The sequence below is a fragment of the Centruroides vittatus genome, unplaced genomic scaffold, assembly GCF_030686945.1.
Source record: "Centruroides vittatus isolate TY-2023 unplaced genomic scaffold, ASM3068694v2 contig_717, whole genome shotgun sequence".
Lineage (NCBI taxonomy): Eukaryota > Metazoa > Arthropoda > Arachnida > Scorpiones > Buthidae > Centruroides > Centruroides vittatus.
In genome coordinates this window covers 840,293-864,283 of record NW_027122456.1, presented here as the reverse complement: position 1 = coordinate 864,283, position 23,991 = coordinate 840,293, and the positions used below count along the sequence as shown (strand labels likewise).

The 23,991-nt window shown below is 34.7% G+C and overlaps 2 protein-coding genes across 3 annotated transcripts in view; one reads left to right on the top strand and one right to left on the bottom strand.

Annotated features, from left to right (window-relative positions):
• Window positions 1-13,424: 13,424 nt before the first annotated feature.
• On the bottom strand, window positions 13,425-18,623 carry LOC136980595 (protein FAM136A-like). 2 transcript variants are annotated; one of them, XM_067276738.1, is made up of 3 exons: window positions 18,515-18,623; window positions 16,103-16,243; window positions 13,425-13,781 (listed from the first exon to the last, which is right to left on the bottom strand). In XM_067276738.1, the coding sequence occupies exons 1-3, from the start codon at window positions 18,599-18,601 to the stop codon at window positions 13,569-13,571; spliced, it is 441 nt and encodes a 146-aa protein (XP_067132839.1). In that variant the 5' UTR covers window positions 18,602-18,623; the 3' UTR covers window positions 13,425-13,568. The 2 variants fall into 2 exon arrangements, with proteins under 2 accessions (XP_067132839.1, XP_067132840.1); XM_067276739.1 differs by lacking the exon at window positions 18,515-18,623 and adding an exon at window positions 18,140-18,230.
• Window positions 18,624-20,469: 1,846 nt separating this feature from the next.
• The window catches only part of Mgat2 (alpha-1,6-mannosyl-glycoprotein 2-beta-N-acetylglucosaminyltransferase), a 34,742-nt gene continuing 31,220 nt past the window's right edge, over window positions 20,470-23,991 (top strand). Inside the window, exon 1 of the mRNA XM_067276818.1 lies at window positions 20,470-20,657. The gene's annotated coding sequence lies outside the window, so the exon portion shown is untranslated. The remainder of the gene's footprint in view (window positions 20,658-23,991) is intronic.

Genomic DNA, 23,991 nt, shown 5'->3' with positions numbered 1-23,991 from the left:
CACAGCATATAAAAGCAAAAGGCGTCCAAACACAGCATATAAAAGCAAAAGGCGTCCAAACACAGCATATAAAAGCAAAAGGCGTCCAAACACAGCATATAAAAGCAAAAGGCGTCCAAACACAGCATATAAAAGCAAAAGGCGTCCAAACACAGCATATAAAAGCAAAAGGCGTCCAAACACAGCATATAAAAGCAAAAGGCGTCCAAACACAGCATATAAAAGCAAAAGGCGTCCAAACACAGCATATAAAAGCAAAAGGCGTCCAAACACAGCATATAAAAGCAAAAGGCGTCCAAACACAGCATATAAAAGCAAAAGGCGTCCAAACACAGCATATAAAAGCAAAAGGCGTCCAAACACAGCATATAAAAGCAAAAGGCGTCCAAACACAGCATATAAAAGCAAAAGGCGTCCAAACACAGCATATAAAAGCAAAAGGCGTCCAAACACAGCATATAAAAGCAAAAGGCGTCCAAACACAGCATATAAAAGCAAAAGGCGTCCAAACACAGCATATAAAAGCAAAAGGCGTCCAAACACAGCATATAAAAGCAAAAGGCGTCCAAACACAGCATATAAAAGCAAAAGGCGTCCAAACACAGCATATAAAAGCAAAAGGCGTCCAAACACAGCATATAAAAGCAAAAGGCGTCCAAACACAGCATATAAAAGCAAAAGGCGTCCAAACACAGCATATAAAAGCAAAAGGCGTCCAAACACAGCATATAAAAGCAAAAGGCGTCAAAACACAGCATATAAAAGCAAAAGGCGTCCAAACACAGCATATAAAAGCAAAAGGCGTCCAAACACAGCATATAAAAGCAAAAGGCGTCCAAACACAGCATATAAAAGCAAAAGGCGTCCAAACACAGCATATAAAAGCAAAAGGCGTCCAAACACAGCATATAAAAGCAAAAGGCGTCCAAACACAGCATATAAAAGCAAAAGGCGTCCAAACACAGCATATAAAAGCAAAAGGCGTCCAAACACAGCATATAAAAGCAAAAGGCGTCCAAACACAGCATATAAAAGCAAAAGGCGTCCAAACACAGCATATAAAAGCAAAAGGCGTCCAAACACAGCATATAAAAGCAAAAGGCGTCCAAACACAGCATATAAAAGCAAAAGGCGTCCAAACACAGCATATAAAAGCAAAAGGCGTCCAAACACAGCATATAAAAGCAAAAGGCGTCCAAACACAGCATATAAAAGCAAAAGGCGTCCAAACACAGCATATAAAAGCAAAAGGCGTCCAAACACAGCATATAAAAGCAAAAGGCGTCCAAACACAGCATATAAAAGCAAAAGGCGTCCAAACACAGCATATAAAAGCAAAAGGCGTCCAAACACAGCATATAAAAGCAAAAGGCGTCCAAACACAGCATATAAAAGCAAAAGGCGTCCAAACACAGCATATAAAAGCAAAAGGCGTCCAAACACAGCATATAAAAGCAAAAGGCGTCCAAACACAGCATATAAAAGCAAAAGGCGTCCAAACACAGCATATAAAAGCAAAAGGCGTCCAAACACAGCATATAAAAGCAAAAGGCGTCCAAACACAGCATATAAGAGCAAAAGGCGTCCAAACACAGCATATAAAAGCAAAAGGCGTCAAAACACAGCATATAAAAGCAAAAGGCGTCAAAACACAGCATATAAGAGCAAAAGGCGTCAAAACACAGCATATAAAAGCAAAAGGCGTCCAAACACAGCATATAAAAGCAAAAGGCGTCAAAACACAGCATATAAAAGCAAAAGGCGTCCAAACACAGCATATAAAAGCAAAAGGCGTCCAAACACAGCATATAAAAGCAAAAGGCGTCAAAACACAGCATATAAAAGCAAAAGGCGTCAAAACACAGCATATAAAAGCAAAAGGCGTCAAAACACAGCATATAAAAGCAAAAGGCGTCAAAACACAGCATATAAGAGCAAAAGGCGTCAAAACACAGCATATAAGAGCAAAAGGCGTCAAAACACAGCATATAAGAGCAAAAGGCGTCAAAACACAGCATATAAAAGCAAAAGGCGTCAAAACACAGCATATAAGAGCAAAAGGCGTCAAAACACAGCATATAAAAGCAAAAGGCGTCAAAACACAGCATATAAAAGCAAAAGGCGTCAAAACACAGCATATAAGAGCAAAAGGCGTCAAAACACAGCATATAAAAGCAAAAGGCGTCAAAACACAGCATATAAGAGCAAAAGGCGTCAAAACACAGCATATAAAGCAAAAGGCGTCAAAACACAGCATATAAGAGCAAAAGGCGTCAAAACACAGCATATAAAAGCAAAAGTATATCAGGTCAGATCACACGAGAATGCAGAAGATAGGAAGTACCCCAGGGGCACCACGAGGAGGTAAGGCTCGGAGGATTTGGGTTTCGCCCCCATTTAGTCCGGAGAGACGCGTATTTTGTCTCTCTGCATTAAATGAAGTCAAACAATTAAATTAGACGCCCGATTGTTATATTACATTCTTATTATCTGTATTGTGCATTGTTTATTGTTTCGTCAATTGGTATATTGATATTTCCACAGAAATTTTTGCAATTTATAAATCAAATTCTTCACAATTATATTAATGTATAATTAATGAATTAAATTATTGCAGACAATTTGTAAATTCGTTCTAGCAACATTCTCCATTGCAACTTTCTACTTATCCTGTTTTAAATTACATAAATTCATAAACATTCACTTTTTCGAAACATATTTCTTGTCGTTGTCTTAACAGTAACCACAAAGAGTTAATTATTTTACAGAGAAATCTTTGTTTTTGTCATTTTGAAACGCGTTGTTTTGCACGTGGGACGAACAATGGAGGGTTTTCTCTGCGAGTCTTACATTTTAATAAAATATATATTATTCGAGAGAGTATTTTTACTTTCTCGGCTGTTACTTAAAGCAGCGAGAAAGTATGGCTATCGGTCAAAGAATGATCCTTCGAGATTTGTACATTTTTGGACTCGTGGACCTTGAAATTACGAGAAATGCGAAGAAATTGGGGGGGGAAGGTTCTGCATGTATTGATGTAGTGTGTGTGTTGCACAATTTTGTTCACTCTGTTTGAAGCCTAATAACTCTTGTGCTTTTTGTCGAAAATTTTAGGAATTTTGCAGGAAGAGTTCGTGTATTACGGGAATTGATTCAATTAAATTTTGGTGGTTAAAGTTCGAGAAGGTTGGGAGATAATGGAGGTCGTGTGTATCTCCAGTAGGGTCGGACCTAATGATGATTTTACTCGTTATTAGCATTTACAGTTTTTTTCCTCTTTTTTGTAAAACTCATCTCTAGCCTCAAAATTAAGCTTTTGCCATTCGATAATAATTAAAAATATAAAAAATTATTTAAATATAACTTTGCAAAGAAACGTACATAAAAATAACATTGAATACTCTACTTTTTAAATCTTAAAACAATTCACTTAGATAACTCCCTGCCAGTGGCTAAGGGATAGAATCGTTGGAAGCGTACGATGTTTTAGTGTGTAGCTTCCACCAGCTAAACCGGGTGAAGTTGGTGCTCTGTAAAGCGCATCAACTTCATATAAAAACAAAAGACATCAAAACACAACATATTAAAACAAAAGCCTATATTAAGATTATAATGCCTATAATCTGGCTGCTTTACACCACTCGGTTATTTTTACCATGGAACTGACCCGGTTTCGACAGTACAGCGCTTTCATTCCGCCATTGATATTCGAATATACAATAGCAATCTTATCGTTTTTTTCACATGTAGTAAACAAATCTGTAATAAGATACATAATGCGGTTATAATAAAATATTAATTTTAATTAATTCAAAGTACGTTAAAATATGAAAATAATCGCCCAAGATGAATTTATATTTTAGAAAATACAAGGGATGCGGCGCTTCCACCGCTTCCAATGACGGCACGCCACTGGTAAATCCAGCGGATAAAATCTGATAATTGATATGGAACAGTATTTCGGAGATATCGAAGCCCTTTCATCGATGCTCAAGCTCACGAACAAGAAAATAATAATGAATTAGGTGAACCCGTTTACTTTGGTGATGTATTTAAATGAGTACGAGTCAAAAACTTTGGTTCCTGTCTAATTAAGGAAAAATATAATCATTATATACCGTTTAAGCAAGTTAGTATTCTTCGATACAAATCTGTGGCACGGAATGAAACTAATATCAGCATCTCAGAAAAAACAAAAGTGTTACAGAACATTAAGAAGCAGATTAAGTAAATATATATTAAGCAGCAGGATATAAGCAGATGAGGATATCCTCAAGTTTATAATCTGCTTATAATCATCATACGTTTCAATGGGATTACCAGCGCCGTAACTAGTCTTTTATGCGCCCGGTGCGAGCATCTGTAACTACGCCCCAAAACTATGACCCAAAACTTGGTCCAGGTCATTCTGCGCTCCCCCAAGGTCTACGCCCTGTGCCTGGGCACAGCTGGCACCGCCCTAGTTACAACACTGGGTATTACCACAGAATTTTGGAAGAAAATAAGCACATTTTGCAAGATAAGTAAAACCATGTACGAAAATGATCAGATAGCAACGATGATTAAATGAATAACCTGTATTTCATATTGCCACGAGTTGTCGGTCTCACTTATTCTTTGAAATAATATTATTTTTGTAATATTGCATTTGAAGCATCTGATTTTTGATAAATTACATTCTTTCGATCTTTGTTTACATCTTATAATATACCTAAAAGTAATGTTAAACTTTACTTAATATAACTAATTCTCAATTAAGTGCTTGAAAATAAGGAACTTACCTCTGACACTTCTTACAAGTGTATCGCGTCGACGGGATTTAGTGATAATTTTAGTGGCATCACGTCGTGTTACCATCAGGACATTCGTTGCATTTTATAGAAACCAGCGAGGCCATTCGCCATCCCACCACGAAAATCCATTACCTGAATGCTATTAAAGTGAAATCTATTCTTACAAACTTGTTTGCTGATTTCTGCTTTACAAATTTCGCTTTCTACTTAAATGATTGTTGAGTATTTTGTCTGAACTTGACGTGGGAAGACGATTGAGTGAAATAAACTAAATTAACAATAAACTTTTCCATAAAAATATAATTGTATAAACGAACTAGTATACCTAGTGTACCAGAGCCCCTTTAGCCGCCATTCAAAATTATCGAGTGGCGTTTCCGCTTTCCAGGACGAGGACCCAGGGATTGGATTTCGGGAAGCGGTGTTGGTGTTATGTGACGGGGTTGTTTACAGCTGTGACGTGTGATATGTAAATGAATGGATGAGATGAACAAATTAGATAATGATTCAATTTTGAATATGATCATGAGGGGTGTTTGTAAGAAAGTGTTGTAACGAATATCTACATTAAAAAAAAAAAAAAAAACATAAAACTTCAATTAATGAAATACGCGCTAACAGATGCATTAAACAATACATACTTACCTAATGATGAGTATGGCGTGATCAACATGGTGAAAACTCTTGAGGGAAATCTGATAATTGCAATTATTGAACTGATCCGGATGAACATAAAATTTGTCACATTTACTGATAGGTAAAAACTCTTCGTGTACCAATTGATGTATCTGTACGAATGTGTCACGGACTTGTCCCCGGGCCAGATATTTACAATGAAGGCGTCCTCCCAAGCCCAAAAATATTCTTACAAAGTAAAGCAACGAAAAGTAGAAAGTATTAAATAATTAAAATCGTGTACTACATGTGGATCGCGCATCTGACCCAATGTCTGTCGGACACGTAATAACCAAAATAATTATTAACCTCTTAACAGTGGAACAGTCGTACTCGGCTCTACCAGTTAGTTGTGGAGATAAACTAACAAGAATTATCTTATATCCTAATTAACAAATGTTTATACAGTACTTACTGTCTCGTACTATTTTATACCAATGTCTATAGAACGCTATTTCTGTTACTTTTCCAATTTTCGTATTATATATATTGTTTTTTCAAGTCTGCATCTTATTTTCTCCATGTTGTTTTGGATTGCTTTTCGTCTCGCATCTTTTGTGTCGATCGCTTATTGTTCGGCAGGTGGGAGAGGTTCCCGTTGAACTGAAGAAACTGTAATTATTTTTTATTTAAAATTCGAACTTTAAGTGAAGAATTCTAATTACTTAATCAAATATAATTTCGGTCGTAAAAGTCACACTGGATTATTAATATTTTAAAGGAAAGATAAACGTATAACTTGTACAATACTTGAAATTATCTTCGTTGTCGTCACAAGTATTGTTACTTTTATAATAAGTGTCAAGAGAATTGTTGGAATGATTGTTTAATTTTTATATTGTTTACGTCAAACTTTTCGAGATATATGAATATTAATGTTTTCTTATAAAATTACTGTAATTATATACGCTATTTAAATAGTTCGGCGTTAATCTGAGTACTGGTACCTTTAGTGTTGTTATTCGTAATTTTGTTAGAATGACAATGCATTTTTTTCACTTCTAGAGTTCTGGAACCTTTTCTCAGCAGTAATTTTGTAATTTTGGATGTATTTTAAATCATTTGGGATCACCAGGTATTAGTTATTTAAGAATTCGTAAAATTATTTTAAATTCTTCTTTAAAGTATGTAAACAGCTGAACCAACTTGAATATCTTACAAAACAAATATAATAAATTTTATTTATTTATTTTTTATTTATAATCTCAAACCGTGTTTCGTACTTTGTTGCTTCAAATTCAATTGAGTGTTACAAATTAAGACACTTGGCGGTTTTTTCATCTTTTATTCAGGCGAAACAAAAGATGAAAAACCGCCAAGTGTCTTAATTTGTAACACTCAATTGCGTTTGAAGCAACAAAAATATAATAAAATTTATTATTATTATAATTAAGGGCGAATCCTCACCAAAATTTTTCGGCACGCTGAAAGTTATAATAAGAATAATAGGCCTATCTCTAGCACCAAACAATAGGCAGAAACATTAGTTGGTGTGAATAAAAAAACTACGGACTATTATAAAGTCCATTATATCTACACATGAAATATAATGAAAAAGTATTAAAAATTTATGATAATTCAATTTTTTTGGGCCCTCGACACTGGGAACTCGGGCTTAAGCCCTCTTAATCTCTATGTAGATCCGCCTCTGTACACAGTACATGTGTGCTGACTGGGTATTGCAAGCTTTCGACCATGTTAAATGCTTCGAATGGCGCACTTGTTTGCTGTGGCAAACCTTCACACGAGCGAGCGATCGAGTTCCGGCAAGCATGGCACTGACTTAAAACGGCTAGCGGCTAGCTATCGATGTAAGCGCAAACACAAATGATAAAAGAGTTTACACGTTAGAATAAGTTATTATTGGCATATATGTTCTCATATAAAAAATACATTGACAGTCAAACCTTTCTCTTAAGCGTGTGACGCGTGCTAAGCAAGCCCAGAGAATTTGCCCCTGATTATAATTCGGAGTTAAGCTGATTTTACAATATCACCGACAACGCGACTGAGTGTTCATTCAAAGTTCGCCAGTGCAATGTGCCCTACAGTACGTTCATTCCTAAATTCACGCCTCCTTCAAGCGTTGGCTTGCACTACGACTACTTGAATTCTTCTTATCATGGAGTAGAATGAAAAAAGAGTGAAGGTGTATTTGTAATTTTCGTGTCAACGAGTGATTAGCGCATGCATAGCATATTTGTTCGGTTGTAGTCGTCTCGGAAACTTGTAGGCTGGCACATTTATGTTTTTAGTCGTATTTGAAAAATGTTTCGATTCTTTCGGTCCTAGAATTTTACCACAGGTTTTCTAGATCTACGCAGAAATTTTATTTATTAAGTCATAAGATTATAGTAATAAATATAAAAGACAGGAAGCATAAGAAAAACTTCGAAAATATTAGCTACTTCTGACAAAATTACTATGAAAAACGTAAAGAGTAGAATAAATTTTCTCAGAGAAAGTTTCACCAGGGAATTAAATAAAGTTAAACAATCTCGTTCCTCAGCTGAAAATGTGTATATGCTATTTTTTATCAATTCCATTATGGGTTGGGTTAGTCCCATGGCCCGGTGGTGAAGAACGAGAAAAGACATATCCGGACAGACTTCCTTGCGAAAAATTCTTAGATCTGTATAGAGTTATAGGCTGTAACCTTAATCGCTTGCCTTCGGGTCTCTGTAGACTGTCTGTAGTTGTAAATTTTTGTATGGTAGTCAAATTCCTGTTTTCCATATATCATCGTTTCATCGAGTATTTGTCAAATTCCAATGCTTTATCAAAAAAGAAATTAAATTTGAAAACAAAATTGAATTTGTTTTTGGTTTTTTTAGTTTGTCTGACAAATTTAGAGTTCTGTTTTGTTTCCTGTGAAATCTGGTGTTTTCTAGTATACTCGTCCTAAATGCGACCATTCAACCTTTCTCTACCGTCAAGAACCTTAAGATTACCCAATAACAAATTTCTAGATCGGTAATTCCTTTTATATCAAAATATTTGTACAGTATATTGTGTAGTCTGTAAAAATATTACTTACATTTATATCCGAAGCGGTTATCTTCTAGAAATAAAGCAAAAAGTCGCTAAAGTTTCTTCGTTCAATCTCACAACAAAGAAAGGGAAAAAAACAATGGAAAATGTATTGTTGCCGATATTGTTGCGTTTTTGCGTGACGAAGTAAAAATACTTGATTTTTTTTATTTCGATGCATATTTATTTATTTTTGTTTTAATGACCCTCATTGTTATTTATTAAAATTCTTTTTACCCTGTGGGCACTAAGAAGCCCTCTTTTAACGAGTCTATTATGGATCCGGCCAGGTCCGCGATGGCGCGACAAGGTTAGGCCGAGACTCCACTAGCGTAAAAACAAGCGTAAAAACCCTCGCCGTAAAAACTTTTAATCACGTGACCTCTTTGCGTTTGTGCTGGGTTTGCGAAGCTTTTTACAGCGACGGTACTATTACGGTTGTATACGTGATACATCGATATAAAGACAATGATTATATTTTACGAGTTTTTTCTGTGCTATAATTACAAATGTAATAAAAATAATATCTTTACTTTCATATATTAACTTCTATTATCGTATTATTAAGATAATATACGGCACTTATAAGCTTAGCTTTTTTATTATATACACCTCTAAGGATGCGTTCGTTAACAGCCGTCGCTCTGCGTCTCCGCTACTACGGGAGTGCGCTGCTGTTTGTAGGCATTTAGAAACGACGGTGAAAGAAAGAAAGATGGCGGCGCCCGCACTATCGATAGTATGGTGATGGAGTAATCTATAATTCTAAAATATGAGCTTTTAAAGGCAAAAGAAGAGTCCCAATTGTAAAACTTAACCATAAAATAGTTTATTTGTTGAAAGAGCATTAAAAATAGCCACGAAAAAAATTAGAATGCCGGCTACCATTCGAAGAAAATTCGAAAAGACACTTACAGCACCGCGTGCACTAACTGGCGCTTTCAGAACTTCTAAATTTTCATTCATAAAAACCACATAACGGATCCCGAAACGAAACTATCTGAGTCGTGGAGGACGCCATTTTGCTTTCCACCGTAAACTACTACTACAAACTGCCGTTTTTGCCGTTCGACGACGCGCACTCCCACCGGAATTTAGGAACGCGTTCCGCAGGAATTTTTACACGGATGTCGCTCGTGCAGAGTTGCGCGGAGAAATAAAAAAAAAACGCACCCTAAATGGAGGATTTTCCTTTGGCCGTCCATATCTCGTGTTTTAGGCATTCATTATTATAATCGAGATGCCTCTTGTCGTAGATACATGAATACTTTCGGATGTTTTCGATAAATCTTTCTAGATCTATTCTAGAGTAGCCACCAGAGAACATACACAAAAGCTTGTTTTCCGCCATTTTCGCACTGTGTCACAATGACCTAGATTCCACGACTTCTGATTGGTCGATGCTACCGTTTTACGGCCGTATTTGCGTTGAAAAGTTGAACACTGCTCAACTCGCTTTTACGCTGGTTTTACGACCTGCTCAGGCGTAAAATATCATGGTCACGTGATTAAAGGCTTTTACGGCCGTTTTTACGCTAGTGGAGTCGCGGTCTTACAAGGGACGGGGACCGACATCGATTTAAAGATTTCCGGGGCTTTTTCGAACTTTCCGGATTCGACCCCTGATAACCCAGAACGGTAGGCTACCATCTTAACCTCTCGAATATGCTTATTGCGAACGGTACTGAGCATTAATTGTGCGTTATTAAAAAGTAACATCAATAAAATATATTCTCGGTAATAACGGTTGATAATAAAGGCTTAAACCACAGAATAAAATTTTATTTTTACTTACAACATACGATAAGCTGATTTATGCAATTGGTTCGATGAATCTAGATCAGCCATTCCCAACCGGAGGTACACGAAAAATAAAAAAAAATTAATAATGGTGATGTACTGTAAGAATATTCGGTTTCGCCAAATTTTATCGAGACGCCCACTTGTTCTGTATTTTTTTTTTTTTTCTTTTTTTTTAACTCTTTCCGCCCTGTGGGCACTAAGAGGGCTTCTTTTAGTAAGCCCATTATGGGTTCGGCCAGGCCCACAATGGGGCGACCGAGGTGGTGAGGGACGGGGCCCGACATATCCGAACGGACCACCCCCCGAAAAATTCCTGGGAATTTCTCGACTCGTTCGGATTCGATCCCGGGTCCCCCAGAGCGGTAGACTGCCACCTTGACCGCTCGGCCATCCGGCCGTCTGTTCTGTATTTAGCAAAAGAAATGGTAAATGAAATCGAAGCTCAATCCAGAATTGAACCACCAATATAGAATGATATTGTTTCGGGAGGAGGATTTTAGCGAGGTTGAGGCCGAAGTTTTAAACGCGAAAACGTGTACGTCGGACGTCCGGCGCCGCTTTCCCGTAAGCCTAGAAGTTTGGCGATGGCGTTTGGAATATCGAGTATGATTCTACTGATTTTCCAAACGTCTAGGCTTACGGGAAAGCGGCGCCGGACGTCCGACGTACACGTTTTCGCGTTTAAAACTTCGGCCTCAACCTCGCTATTGTATCTCGAAAACGAGATGGTAGACTCAGATTTTTTATCAGTTTTAATTTCCTCGTCTCGTATTATGTAATGTCAAAATTTCATCAAAATCGACCTATCAAATTTTCAAAACAAACTTAGCTGCCACAGAAGAGGTTTCTATGTGGTTACTCAATTAGCAGAATTGCAGAATTTTTCAGGAAAACGCTCTGCCTCAAAAGTTTTTTCTGGCCAATCTCTTTCTTCGTCAATGTCGACTAAGTTTGAAATATCATTTTAATCACAAAAGTATTCATTGGATGAATGAATATTTTTCAATTTGAAACTTTTGTTGCATTTTGTAACTAATTTGTTTACTCCGGGAAATAAATAGAAAGATTTCTGTATGCATAATTATTATTTCACTTGAATGTCAACGTCACGTTTTAACGACGTTTAGAAACTTTTGAAAAGGAGCTTCATAATGCCGGGCTATTTTTGATCATCTTTTAATTTAAAAATATATATATATAGCCTATATATATATATATCACGGATTAGAAAAACGAATTTGTTCATTCGTCTATAAACCCCTTTTTAGTGGTTACCAAAATTGTTTTACAGGTTGACATCAAAGATGTTGTTGATGTACAGTATGTGGAAAGTCTGACCCCTGTATAAATTTTTTAATGTAATAATGAACTCACTGGGCCACTCGTCCAAGAGGTCTGTACGTCTTATCAGACACAAGTTCGAGAGATTTTTTCTAACATTTCAGGTGTGACCGAGCCAAAAGAATCCCTATACACGTTCCAGTTTACTGTTGGTTCTATTGCAATGCAGAACAATCTTCCTCTAGAGTCTAGAATATCAGAGTTATTGGGTGTTCCGAGGTCGGGGCTACGTGGAGACCTTGGAAGTGGTATTGGAGATGTCGGGGAGACACATCCAATAAGGGTATATGGACTTCCCAGATATGCTATACCTGGTATATCTATCTTTAAACTGTAATATAAACAGTGTACATTCCTGAATGTTCGACATGTTTGTCTTACCATCAAAACAGGAAAATTACAAAACAATTCATGTAAATATCTTCAATTATATTTTATCTTTTTTAAGTAAGTTGTGCATTCATTTCAAAGTTCAAGATAGTGCTACCTTTGATTTAACGGGTAAATTGATGACTCAAACTGGGTATAAATAAATAAGACCCGCCTCAAAAACGCCACTCTTCGGTCGTCGAAGAGCTTGCCACCGCGGCATTAAACTTCGCCGCCGACCCGGACGTCGAGGTACGGTACATTTTGACCAAGCACGCCTACGTACCACTTCCGACAAAGAATGGATTAGATGTTTAGAACAGTTATAAATTTACAAAGCCATAATGAAAAATGCAGCTATCAACTTTAGAGAAGTATACTATTTTTTCCCTTCTACATGGAAGTTGTTCTATAAAGTTTAGTCTTATAACCCTCTCCCCCTCTCTCCTTTTAGCAGATGGAAGGCAATTACCTATCCTGAGTAATTCTTCTGTTTAAATCATTTGTTTTAACAGCTGCATTTGAACTGTGAAGGTTTTTTAGTCTGACAATGACCATTTGACACGGGTGAAATGTTTGCTTTTATATAGATTTTTGTACTTTCTTGCTGGTGATTGATTTTATGTGTAGTGCTTATTTAACAGGTAAGTTATTTATTAAATCAGAAGCAAGATTTCTGCTATATTTGTCTAGCTTTACCCATATAAAATAGCATTATGATTATCCAATATATGTTAAATAATTTCTGTCTTAAATTCATTACAGATGTATTTAATATCATTGGAAGGATTCGTCTAAAATTCTCGAAACGAAACAAATCATTTAATTGCTTTTAATTTAAACAGACGGTTCACTATATTTTCCGATAGAGAAAGTAATTTTAAAAGAAAAACTTTGGCAATTTCTGGGGACATTTTGAGCATAAAAAGTAGTACAATTCTTAACAGTTTCAGAATTTTTTCTAAAAACTCTTATACATTACTGTGATCACCCGATCGTTGAATCACCCTACGTTTTTTATATTTAAACAATTCTATTTACATGACAAAGTGTGAAAATAGTTGTGTGTTAAAAATTCCATAGTACTTATCAGCGATGGCTACATCAAAATTAGATGTACTGTACATAGTTTACACATGACAGAGGAGGTATGTATCCCCGAGAGGAATATAAGAAATTGGTGCCTATTCAGGTGTTAGACATGTAAAGTACACCCAGAAAACTCTGCTGTTTCGTTTGTATACAGAAAAGCAACATATGGGCAATCTGCCAAGGGAATACCTCCCGGGCAAACTTTCTATGGGAAATTGGCCCCTATTTAGGTGTTACAAATGTAAAAATAATAGCCCGTTTAGTAGTATGGGACTATTATATTACCAGAATCGATGTCGTTGATTTTAACAAAGTAACAAATTTGATAAGAAAAATTGTCATTTAATTGAACAACAACTAAATTTTAGCTTTAAAACTAAATATTCTTATATTTTATAACAGAAAATTTATTAAAGGTTTCTATTGAAAAAAAAAAAAAATTAATATCTAAATATTCTCTCTGTGTTAGCTTGTCTCCGGAGAATAATTTCCTTTACTTAGCATCTCTCTCATCTTTTTGAGTAAAGTAGGTAACAATTCGACGTGCGTGTCGGCACACTTTCCGATGCAGTCGTGAAACTGAGACTCGAACGCTTTCATGTCTTTCTCGGAGGGCGAAGTGCTCATTTTGTCTTGAACGTTGTCCCTACATTGTAGTACGCAACGTTCTATTCTTCCCTGAAATCGATCGGCAATTAATATATTAATAAGTTTGCTAACAAATTAAATATGAATAAATCATTTGTAAATAATTTTAGTCTAAAGTATAAACAATTGCTTTAATTAGCAAAATATAAAATTCCACTCTAGTGCCAGCAAAATAACACAAAAACTCTAAAACAGTTTTGAGCCATTCATATGCCATCATCAGGAATCATAGTGTTTGAATTTGGAAAATGTTCCAACATATAAATTACAAATTAAAATTAAATTTGAAACCCGTCGGATACGTACACCGTGCTACGACAAGCATATCGGCAAGACGGCTACGTCGTCCTTCGAGAAGCCTACAAAGGAAGATCGGAAGTGGTCGAAGACTTGCCGGTTTGTCTGTGTGAAACGGTCGACATAATGTAACACTGTGTATTTGAACAATTACTTTTTACAACATTTATTTCTGTTTTTCTCTATAGCAAAGAGAGACATTCAGAAATATATATGACGACGATGATGAAGTCATGTTCTCTAAGTAGAGAATTGCCTGTGACGAACAGTTCTTACTTTCCTCAACATCGCTGCTCATCTGACTAAAACTGGGGTGACAAATCTATAAGTTAATTTGTAAAGATTGCACGTAAAAAGACTTATATGCACCAAAGCTTTAGCATTCTAACAACTATTTTAAAGAAAGAAATGAATATATTTTAATTAGAATTTTAGATAACTAATTGAGAAACATGATAATATGAACTGAATATAAAATCAGAATGAAAAAACTGAATATAATGAAATTAAATTGTGTAATATTTATAGCATTTATATAGCATTTATTTCGTCGGAATGATTGTATTGAAATAATTTTGAAATATTTCATATTAAAGAGTCATAACAACAGAATATTCTATCATTTATAATTAATAATTGTTATGAATATTACAAGTAAGCACAGGGTATACTTTTTAATTTTCTGTTTTGACTCTTTTGCCTTGTGGAACTAAGGCGGCTTTTTTTATCAAGTCCATAATTAGCTATATGGTGAAGGACACAACCTGATTAAGAAATTATCGTGTATTTGATGAATTTCTTCAACTATTATTGTATGCAACGTAACTTTTTTGCAATTAAATCATTAACTTGCCATGACTGATAGCACTGTACAATCAAAACAACAGTAGATTGTACTCTGTAGATTAAGTGGAAACTGCAAGAAAAACAAGGAGGTACAGTAGAGACTCGTAAATCGGAACCCCGGTAATCGGAATCGCCGGTAATCGGAACGATTTTCAGTCAGACTGTGTCGTGCTGAATCGAACGTTTTTGATACTAAATTTACTTCTAAAGTATAATTTTCATGTTTTTTATATTCTTCAATATATTTATTTTGTTTGTACAAAATGCAGAAATAATTTTTAACGATACAATAGCCTCGATTATTATTATAAAAATTTTCGTTAGGCTTAAAATCGACGAAAATTCAACACGAAGTGACACGCAACTAAGAAAAATTTGAACATTGGACAGGTTAATATATTTTTTGTACATAATCCGTAATCGGAACAAATCCCTAATCTGAACAACCCCAGTCCCCAATTGATTCCGATTTTCGGTTCAGTACTGTAGTTCTATGGATGGGTACGACAACTGAAAGTCCCACAACGATAATGTACTACAATCCTTTTGAGCTGCTCTAATAGTTCAACTGGGCTGGAAATGGCAAATTGATATTCATCCAGGTGTGGAGTAAGCAAATTATGTGCAGCTTTCTCCAGCTTATGTGTAGGAAACTGCAAGGTATAAATTATGCTTAAGATATACTAAAAATTTTTTTATTATACAGTACGGCCAAAAAGTTGATTTCCAAATGGGGGTAACTGGCATTCTTATTGTTTCGGGCACGGTAATGACTGGAAGTAATCACGCTGACCCCCAAACACTGCGTGGAGCTTCCCAGTGTTGACAGAACAAGACGGGAAGCTGCACAGGATTTCAGCTTCCGTCGTCACCACTCACTTTCCAAAACCTTTACATCAAGCTGCTGGCAAAGTTTAAGAAAATATTCAGTATCCTGGATGCACAGTCAATAACAAATGAAGATTTTCACACAGCTGTTTGAATAAAGTGCAAGTAAGTCCCTATTTGACAAGCAACTTTCTGGCCACACTATAAATATTATTCGGTAGTACTTTTAGTCGTAAGAGTTCATTTGCAGCATATGTAAATAATTAGCGGCATCATAAAGTTTGATAAATAGGAGCATTTCCTAAATAAATATTCTTTTGAAAATAGCTTTAATTATTTTGATTGATTGTATGAGTTTTACTGGCGAATAACATAATTACCTGATAATTTGTTAACTCGTTTTCAACATAACTTTGTGCAACCGATACATTTTTAGAACAGTTTTGGATGCATTGATGAACTTCCTCCATACTTGCCGTATTTAAATCGCAACACCTTGCAGCACATCTATGCATGTCACCCTATAAAAATAAAGTTAATCAATCAATCTAAATTTTTATTGAAAATTTCTATCTTAAGATATTACATGAAAATAAATGATCTGAAATGAAGAACAGTGCGAAAAATCTTAAATTAAACTATAAAAATATGTTTTTCTTATATTATTAAAAAATAATAATTTTTGACGAGTAGAAATTAAGAATATTTGAAACTCAATCCTCAAAACTCTAGATAAATATAAATATTTTAAAAATAATATGTTCAAAAATCATCATGAAATCATCACAGTGAGATATTAAAGTTTAATTCAACAGTTCCAAGCATATTTGTATATATTAAACTGTTTACAACAAAAATAGAAATATTACTACACTGGAGTAATGTAAAATGCCTATAAGCCTTTTATCAATTAGGAAGTTCAAGTTACCTGAAGGAGAACCACAATGGAAAACGTTTGTAATGGACTTTTATTTTATTTTATATTTTGTTCCGAGACACATACCGGTAAAAGACTTATAGGTACATGCATTTTATTACTTACAACAGTTTAATATATACATATATGCTTGGAAATTTCCTACTAATCTCTTTGCTTTCCCTCAAAATTATATAAAATTCTGTATCAGTGATAAACTTTTCACAGACCAGCACTGGTCTGCAGACACAGTTTGTGTAGTACCGCTACTATATAATGCTACGTGCAGTAGGGCTCTATTTTTAACAGTATATTTATTTTAGAACATGAAATCAAATATTGGAAATTTTTGTAAATAGCTGTACTGTATTATAGCAGGTTATCGTGCACATCAACAACGTAATTTTTTTATATTTTCATGTTTTAAAACAAAAATTAAAGCATGAAATTATAAGAGTTAGGAGAAAAATAACTATCAAAAAAAAATATTAAAACTAGCAGATGAGCCTGGTGGTTTGACTTTTTTGTTCCTATGGGCATGCTCTACAGCTCTGTTAAGGGGCTCAATTCAAGCTCTGAATGAGACATTTGGGACCTATCACGGCTGTAGAGCAGTGGTTCTTAACCTTTTAGTGATGACGGACCATTTATCAAAATTTTTCTCTTGCCATGGACCACGAGCTGTTTGGCAGTAATATAAGTTCTTATAAGGTTGTTCTATAAATTAAACATGTATAAAATTATTCAAAACCAAGAGTATTATATTATTTGCAAAAATGTTACATTAATTATATTATTTTAGTGCAATTTTTGTAACTGCATAGTGTTTACAAACTGCTAAATTCTTTGTTCAGTGCTACTCAAAGCCAAACGCATGTTGGCACTGGCATCCAACCGATTTTGATGTTTACTTTTAATTATCAAAAGCACTGAGAATCCTTGCTTGCATAAATATGTGACTGAAAATAAAGTTAGGTACCGTAAAGCAATTTCTTGAATTTTAGAGAAAGCAATAGCTTTATGGCTCCAAAAATCTTCAAGATTAATTCCTGTCTTGAAAGTATCCTTGCAGTTACTATTGTGTTACATTTCAATTAACTCTTCTTGTATTTTATCCGGCACCTCAGAAATGTTGACTATGAAAGGATTGTGAATCAGTTTCCGAATAATGCCTTCCAGGAGGTCTTTTAAAGGAAACTGGCCCCTATTCGGGTGTTACAAACATGGAGAAAACCCGGAGAACTCCACGTGCCAGCCCGTCCGAACGCAGTGGGAACCCGCGACCAAACTCTCAGTGTACAACTACACAAGGAGTGTCAAGAATCACCTTGACGACGCAGAGCATGGAGAATAGGCAGTGTACTGATACGTGTTAAAGACTAACCTTTGGAGGCAAATATCTCGTGAAGGGTACAGGTATGGTTCCCTTGACTTTTCCACTGTACAAGGGGATTACAATTAGAGAGGTTGAAAAACCCCTCATTCGGAGCTTGAATCTTACCTTTCCCAACAGCATCATTCACATCTGCAATCTTACTCATTTAAAGAATAAGAAGGGAGTAAACAGTAAAACACGAGCCATCATCTGTTCCCAGTGTTAACATTCAAGATACGAAAGTAACACTTGCGCCATCTATCGTTTTCGAATATTACTATATTTTAAAATTAAAATAACTGAATGTCTGTAGATCGGAACAACTTTCATTTATTTACACGAATTAGTATTAAATTATCAGTATCTTATATATTTATTGTATATTATCTGTACACGTGGTTCGTAAAACATCACGAACCACATGCTTTTATCAGAGTATTTATATTTTAAATAAAAATGGGCAAATTTAAATTAATTCCTAAGCGTGAAAAGTTTACTTACTTGCATTTTTCTAAGATGCGACTTATCTAAATCTTGAAGAAGATTGTTTAACGCCGTTTGAACACGAGTTTGAGCTTCGTGCGCCATCTTTCAAAATTTACATCGAAGACGAAGAATTGCCATAAAGAAATTTCAAAAAAATAGCCCAAATCCTAAATTAAATATTTAAAAATAGTACTAATTATTTTTAAATTAAATAATGAATTGTTATAAAAGAGTAATAAAAATTAATGAGTATTGATTATTTTTCGATAATATTAATTTATGTGGCACAGTGCGTAAATATTCTATGGTTGGTTTCAATTTTGGTAATTACGTTTAGATTGTTTTTTTTTAACTTCTTTCCGCCCTGTGGGTACTTTTTTAGTAAACCCACATTGGGTCCGGCCTGGCCCACAGTGGAGCGGCCGGGCGGTGAGCAACGGAACCCGACATATCCGGACGGACCCACACCCCGAAAAATTTCTGGGGATTTTTTCGACCCGTCCGAATTCGAACCCGAATCCCCAGAGCGGTAGACGCACTAATCTACCATTTCTCAGTACACAATTTGAAATAATTAATATTTATTCATTACTGTCGATTATCTTCCTATCTGTTATTCTATATAATGATTTCTAACTCTTCGACCGTAAGACAATCCAAAATTGTAATACATAGGCCGCGTTTCTTTATGCAGCGCTTGAGAAGCGCTATATAGCGAACACACTGAAACTGGTTTCTAATTGGCCAATACTGCTCGTGACGTCATTTCGCTACACTCTCGCTGCATAAGAAACGCGGCCATATTATAATAATTCTTCGATATGAATAGAATATTTGCTTCTGAAGATGCTGACTCTATCACTTCGCAATCCAAATCAAAAATATAAGAGAATTGCCCGAATCACTCATTACTGAATTTGGAGATAATTTACATCTTCTCAATCATTGGTAAACAGTTTTAAATTTCAGAACATGCCTTAATATTAAGCTCCAATTCAACGAGGCATACACAAGAATGTACAGTACAATCGATAGTTCTCAAGCTATTGATTTTCTAGGTCATACGGCAACAAATTTCACGAAATTTCTTACTAAGTAGTTGTAAAAACAATAATATAAATATGGTCACTTCCGGTTTCGGACTTGAAAGCTACTAAAATTTTTATATTTACTTATGCAGTTTATTGAACAAAGCATACAAACAAGTTCGGCCATTTTCAGACAAGTGGGAGAGATCTTCGTTCAGAAATGAACAATCTTCCCCTTTAGCAAAGCATACTACATGTTTATAATTTTTTAAAAAGTCCTTTTGCTTTTAGGCATTAAGATGAACTTTTTTTTTAAAAAAAAAAAACCTTTCCACCTTGTGGGCACTAAGAGGACACAAACCCACAATGGGGCGGCCGGGTGGTGAAGGACGGGACCGCATCTTTATAATTGTCTACAAATCGGTGATGTAAATTTATACAGTTCTAAAATGTAATTAAAGTTTAAATAATCATATTCGCCATTGTTTAGTGTACGTTAAAAGAAAATATAATTATTGTAATGTGCCAAAATTTCACATTTTTCGCCTCATCGAATGCATGGAGAAACAAAACAATCGATTCTTCAGACATTATTTTTATGTAATTTACACAAAAATGTTTAAAACATCAACGAATTTGTCTTCTTCTGCGGTTTGCATTTTTTAAAAATTTAAAGTCAGAAACAAGTTTACGGAATAAATAGCAATTTAATACACGACGCTTCCATATTAAAAATACACCGAACGAGTTATCCACAGTTAAGGCATTCCCACGCTACGATATAAAATGAATTTCGCCTAGTTACGTAGCTATTTTTTTCCAGTCGAGTGTTTTAAAATTATTTAAATCGGTCGAAAGTTATTAATAAAGGTTAAATTTTATCGTATGAACGCTTGACGGAACTCGAGCGAATGTCGAGAGAGGGAGAAGTTGCCATCTCGATTTCATCAATGGATGTAAGAGGGCGCGGTTTCAGGGAAATGGAAGCGGTGGAGAGGATGTTGCTTTCGTCGTCCGGTTAGGCCACGGCTAAATAATATAAAAAAAAGGGTCACTATTGACTTTAAACAGCTGTTCTTAAAGACGTTTACAAGAAGAAAATGGACTTTTTATCGTTTATTCATTCTCTAGTAAGTTTAACTTTCGATTTTCTCATTTAGAATGTATTAGATTCGAGAAAATAGTCTTTATATCGAAATTTCTCCTCGTTATACGAGTTTATAAACGATTTTAAATATGCGATCGCTAATTTCGGCCGAATCGTTTCTCTCCAGTTTAAAATAAAGTCACTACGGTAAGATGTTACAAAAGTTTATCCATTTAAAATAACGAAACGGCAAAAGTAAACAAATCGCACCTTGGGTCGCCGCCATCTTGTTTTTGAGACTGCCCTTTCCGTTTCCCGTGTTAATTTACCCCAAACTTCCAAATCTAATTACGAGATTGAAAGAGAAATAAAACGTTTGTTTATTCCGAACGATGGACAAATTAAATTACGATTAATAAGCTTGATAAATTTTGTTTAGAGTCGCGACCGATGGCGGCGACGTCGCTTCGCTCGTCGCTTCGTGTTTATGTATCGATTGCATAATATAAATATTACTTTTACTGCTTTGTCGCGTGTATCCTGAATTATGAATGATTCGTTATCTTATTTCCATTAAAATATATTTTGTATGTTTTTTTCCTATGCCAAACGCACGCGAAACGTTGTTAAAGTGCGTGCTTTACGTTGTGGACGTATTGTATACGGTCGCCGCGCTCCGTTGCCCATTACTGTAAAAGTTAGAAAAATGTGCATTATATATTAAAACGTGAGCATTCGGTTTGTTATTCGTTGTCGAACGTGTCACTGATCTAAGTTTTTGAAAAAATATTGTTATTTTCACCCGCGAAAAAAGTTTGCGCGGAACTACCGCGAGAATGACGCCCACTGTTACTTCTGATTACACAACATGGCGACTGGAACCGGTACATATACGTTCTCTCTCTCTTTTTTTATAGTGTTTTTATTTATCGAACTTTAATGATTGTTTTTTTAAATAGTTTCCGTTTTAGGCTACTAGTTATTCGCTTCCAGCTAAAGTTATAAATAATTAAATATATATATATAAAAATTCCAATACAGGTTCGTAACTGGAAACGAACGTTCTTTGACCTTTCGTACTTACGTATTCAGTTACATAACTTGGATTTTTTTCGTTTATGTGTAGTTTAGTCGATGTCGATCGGCAAAAAATACAGTTTAAACCACTTTAAAGTCCATTATTTTATCGATTTCCGAACTAAAATAGCTCCTCTTTCGATTAATCGTTATCTACAGGCATTGACAAATAAATGATTGCACAATGAAAATATCATTTTATTCTAAGACTGTCAGTCGAGTAATTTATGACCAGATATTTTAAAGTTTAGACACTTTCTGGGGCGTCGCGGTATGGGCGGAATATTACGATTTCGAGGTCTGCGTTAGACATTTAACGTTATTTTACTTTATTAACCAAAGGTGGGAGTCGTTTATACGTTAACCTAGGTTTGTATTAGATTTAGCATTGCTTAATATCGATTACATAATGTTTAAGCTGACGTTGCAGATTTAAATTGTTAACTCTTGTTTTCTGCTTTTAAGATCTAAAACCGTATATTTTGGCAGTCGACTAATGTGTATCGTAAGTCGTCTTGCAGCGTTATGAACTTTCGGAGACGAGAGGATAAACTCGTCGAACTAGAATATAAAAAAAAATTTATAAAAATGCATTGTGTCCGAAGTTCACAATGCCGAAGAAACATGTTGCGATATGCATTTATGAGAACTCGGTGCGAGTCCTTGTCGTCGGTAGAGGATTTCTCGCGTGGAAGTGGTCTTCCGACTGCACGAGATTTAAATATCCTACGTAGAAAGAGTTTTTTTTTGATGCAATCGAGGGACGCATAAGCAATTATATCGTTTAAAAATCATGGACTATTAGTAAATAAATTGAATGTATCTCCCGCTGATTATTTTTATAACTCTTCCTACGTTTGCTTTTGAATAGCTATTTTATATTTTTCTTGTGATGAATCGAAATTTCTTTGTAAAAATTAAATATGAATCTGCATTCTAACCCACAAATATATACAAGTTGCATGCATGTAAGTGTATAGTGTCAACCGAATATTAATTGGTTTGTAAAATATTTATATTTGTGAGGATTTATTTTTATTTAATATGAAACTTAAATATTATATTCAAAACCTAAAGATGGCTGCCTAACTACACAAAGATATTAGTTTATGTTAAAACTTAAAGATATTATTTATTTATAGTTATTTAACTAGTTAACTATCACATAGTAGTCACACTTTATATATTTATTTGGTATAAATTTATTTAAGCAAGTATATGTTAAATCACATTTATGAGAGACTGGAGTTCATTTTCCATTACCTTAATTATTACCACTAAGACTAATTTAATTATTGGCATCTCGTTGCTTCTCCGATCTATATTTTAATTCATTTAATACACTAATAGGGCGAGTATTAATTTAAAAGCGAACGAGTTCGAGGCAAGCAAAATCGGGTTTCTCGAGTCCGGCGATTATAATTATACATTTACCTGTAATTTTATCGAAATTGGTAGAATATTACGTAAATTACAATGTAGGGTCACTTCGGTTTAATGCCAAGTTTGACAAGTGAAGTAGTTATGATTAAAAAGAAATGACAGAAAATTTGTAGTTCTATTTTCAATTTTAAAAGTTCTTTGTATTTTCTTACCGACTCCACTATTTTTAACAAAATGAAATATATGTATACGTTACTAGCGAATGACAAATAAGGTCAGGTTAAATTTAGACTGTTCTGTTTGAAATTCACAAAATTTCAAATTTATAGCTAAATTTAAATATAGTTTAGAACAAATTGGCAAGGAAAGTTTAATTTGTTTCCAAACAAAGTTTATTCTTCCGAAGATATGTTCGATCGATTGCTAAGGAGGAAAAATAGAAGTTTATTTTTATCGTTCGTACGGATCGAAACGAAAGTAATTTAATTCTTCGATTTTCTATTTTTATAATCCGGAGTTTTAAGACAAAAACAGAATAAATTCTTCTTATTTTATTACGAAAACATATGGAAAAAGTATTTTAGGAATAAACTCCTTCAGTTTTGATTGTATAATATCAAATGTTTCTTGCTGTATTTAGTTAAGTGATTGTAAACAGATAAGCAAATTATGAAAATAACAGGTGAAATCTTTTCAAAATCGAATTGAAATAATAATTTTTAAATTATAAATTGACATCTGACATGTAAATTTTTAAAAATTTATTACTTGGAAGGTTACTTTGTTGAGATGTCAATTCTTTATTTTTGTCAAAGACTCTTTAAGAGATAGAAATGTAACTCATAGTATCGTAAATGGATTATTTAATCTCTTCACAAAATAAGGATAATTACGTGGCCGATTTCTTTTTAATAAGG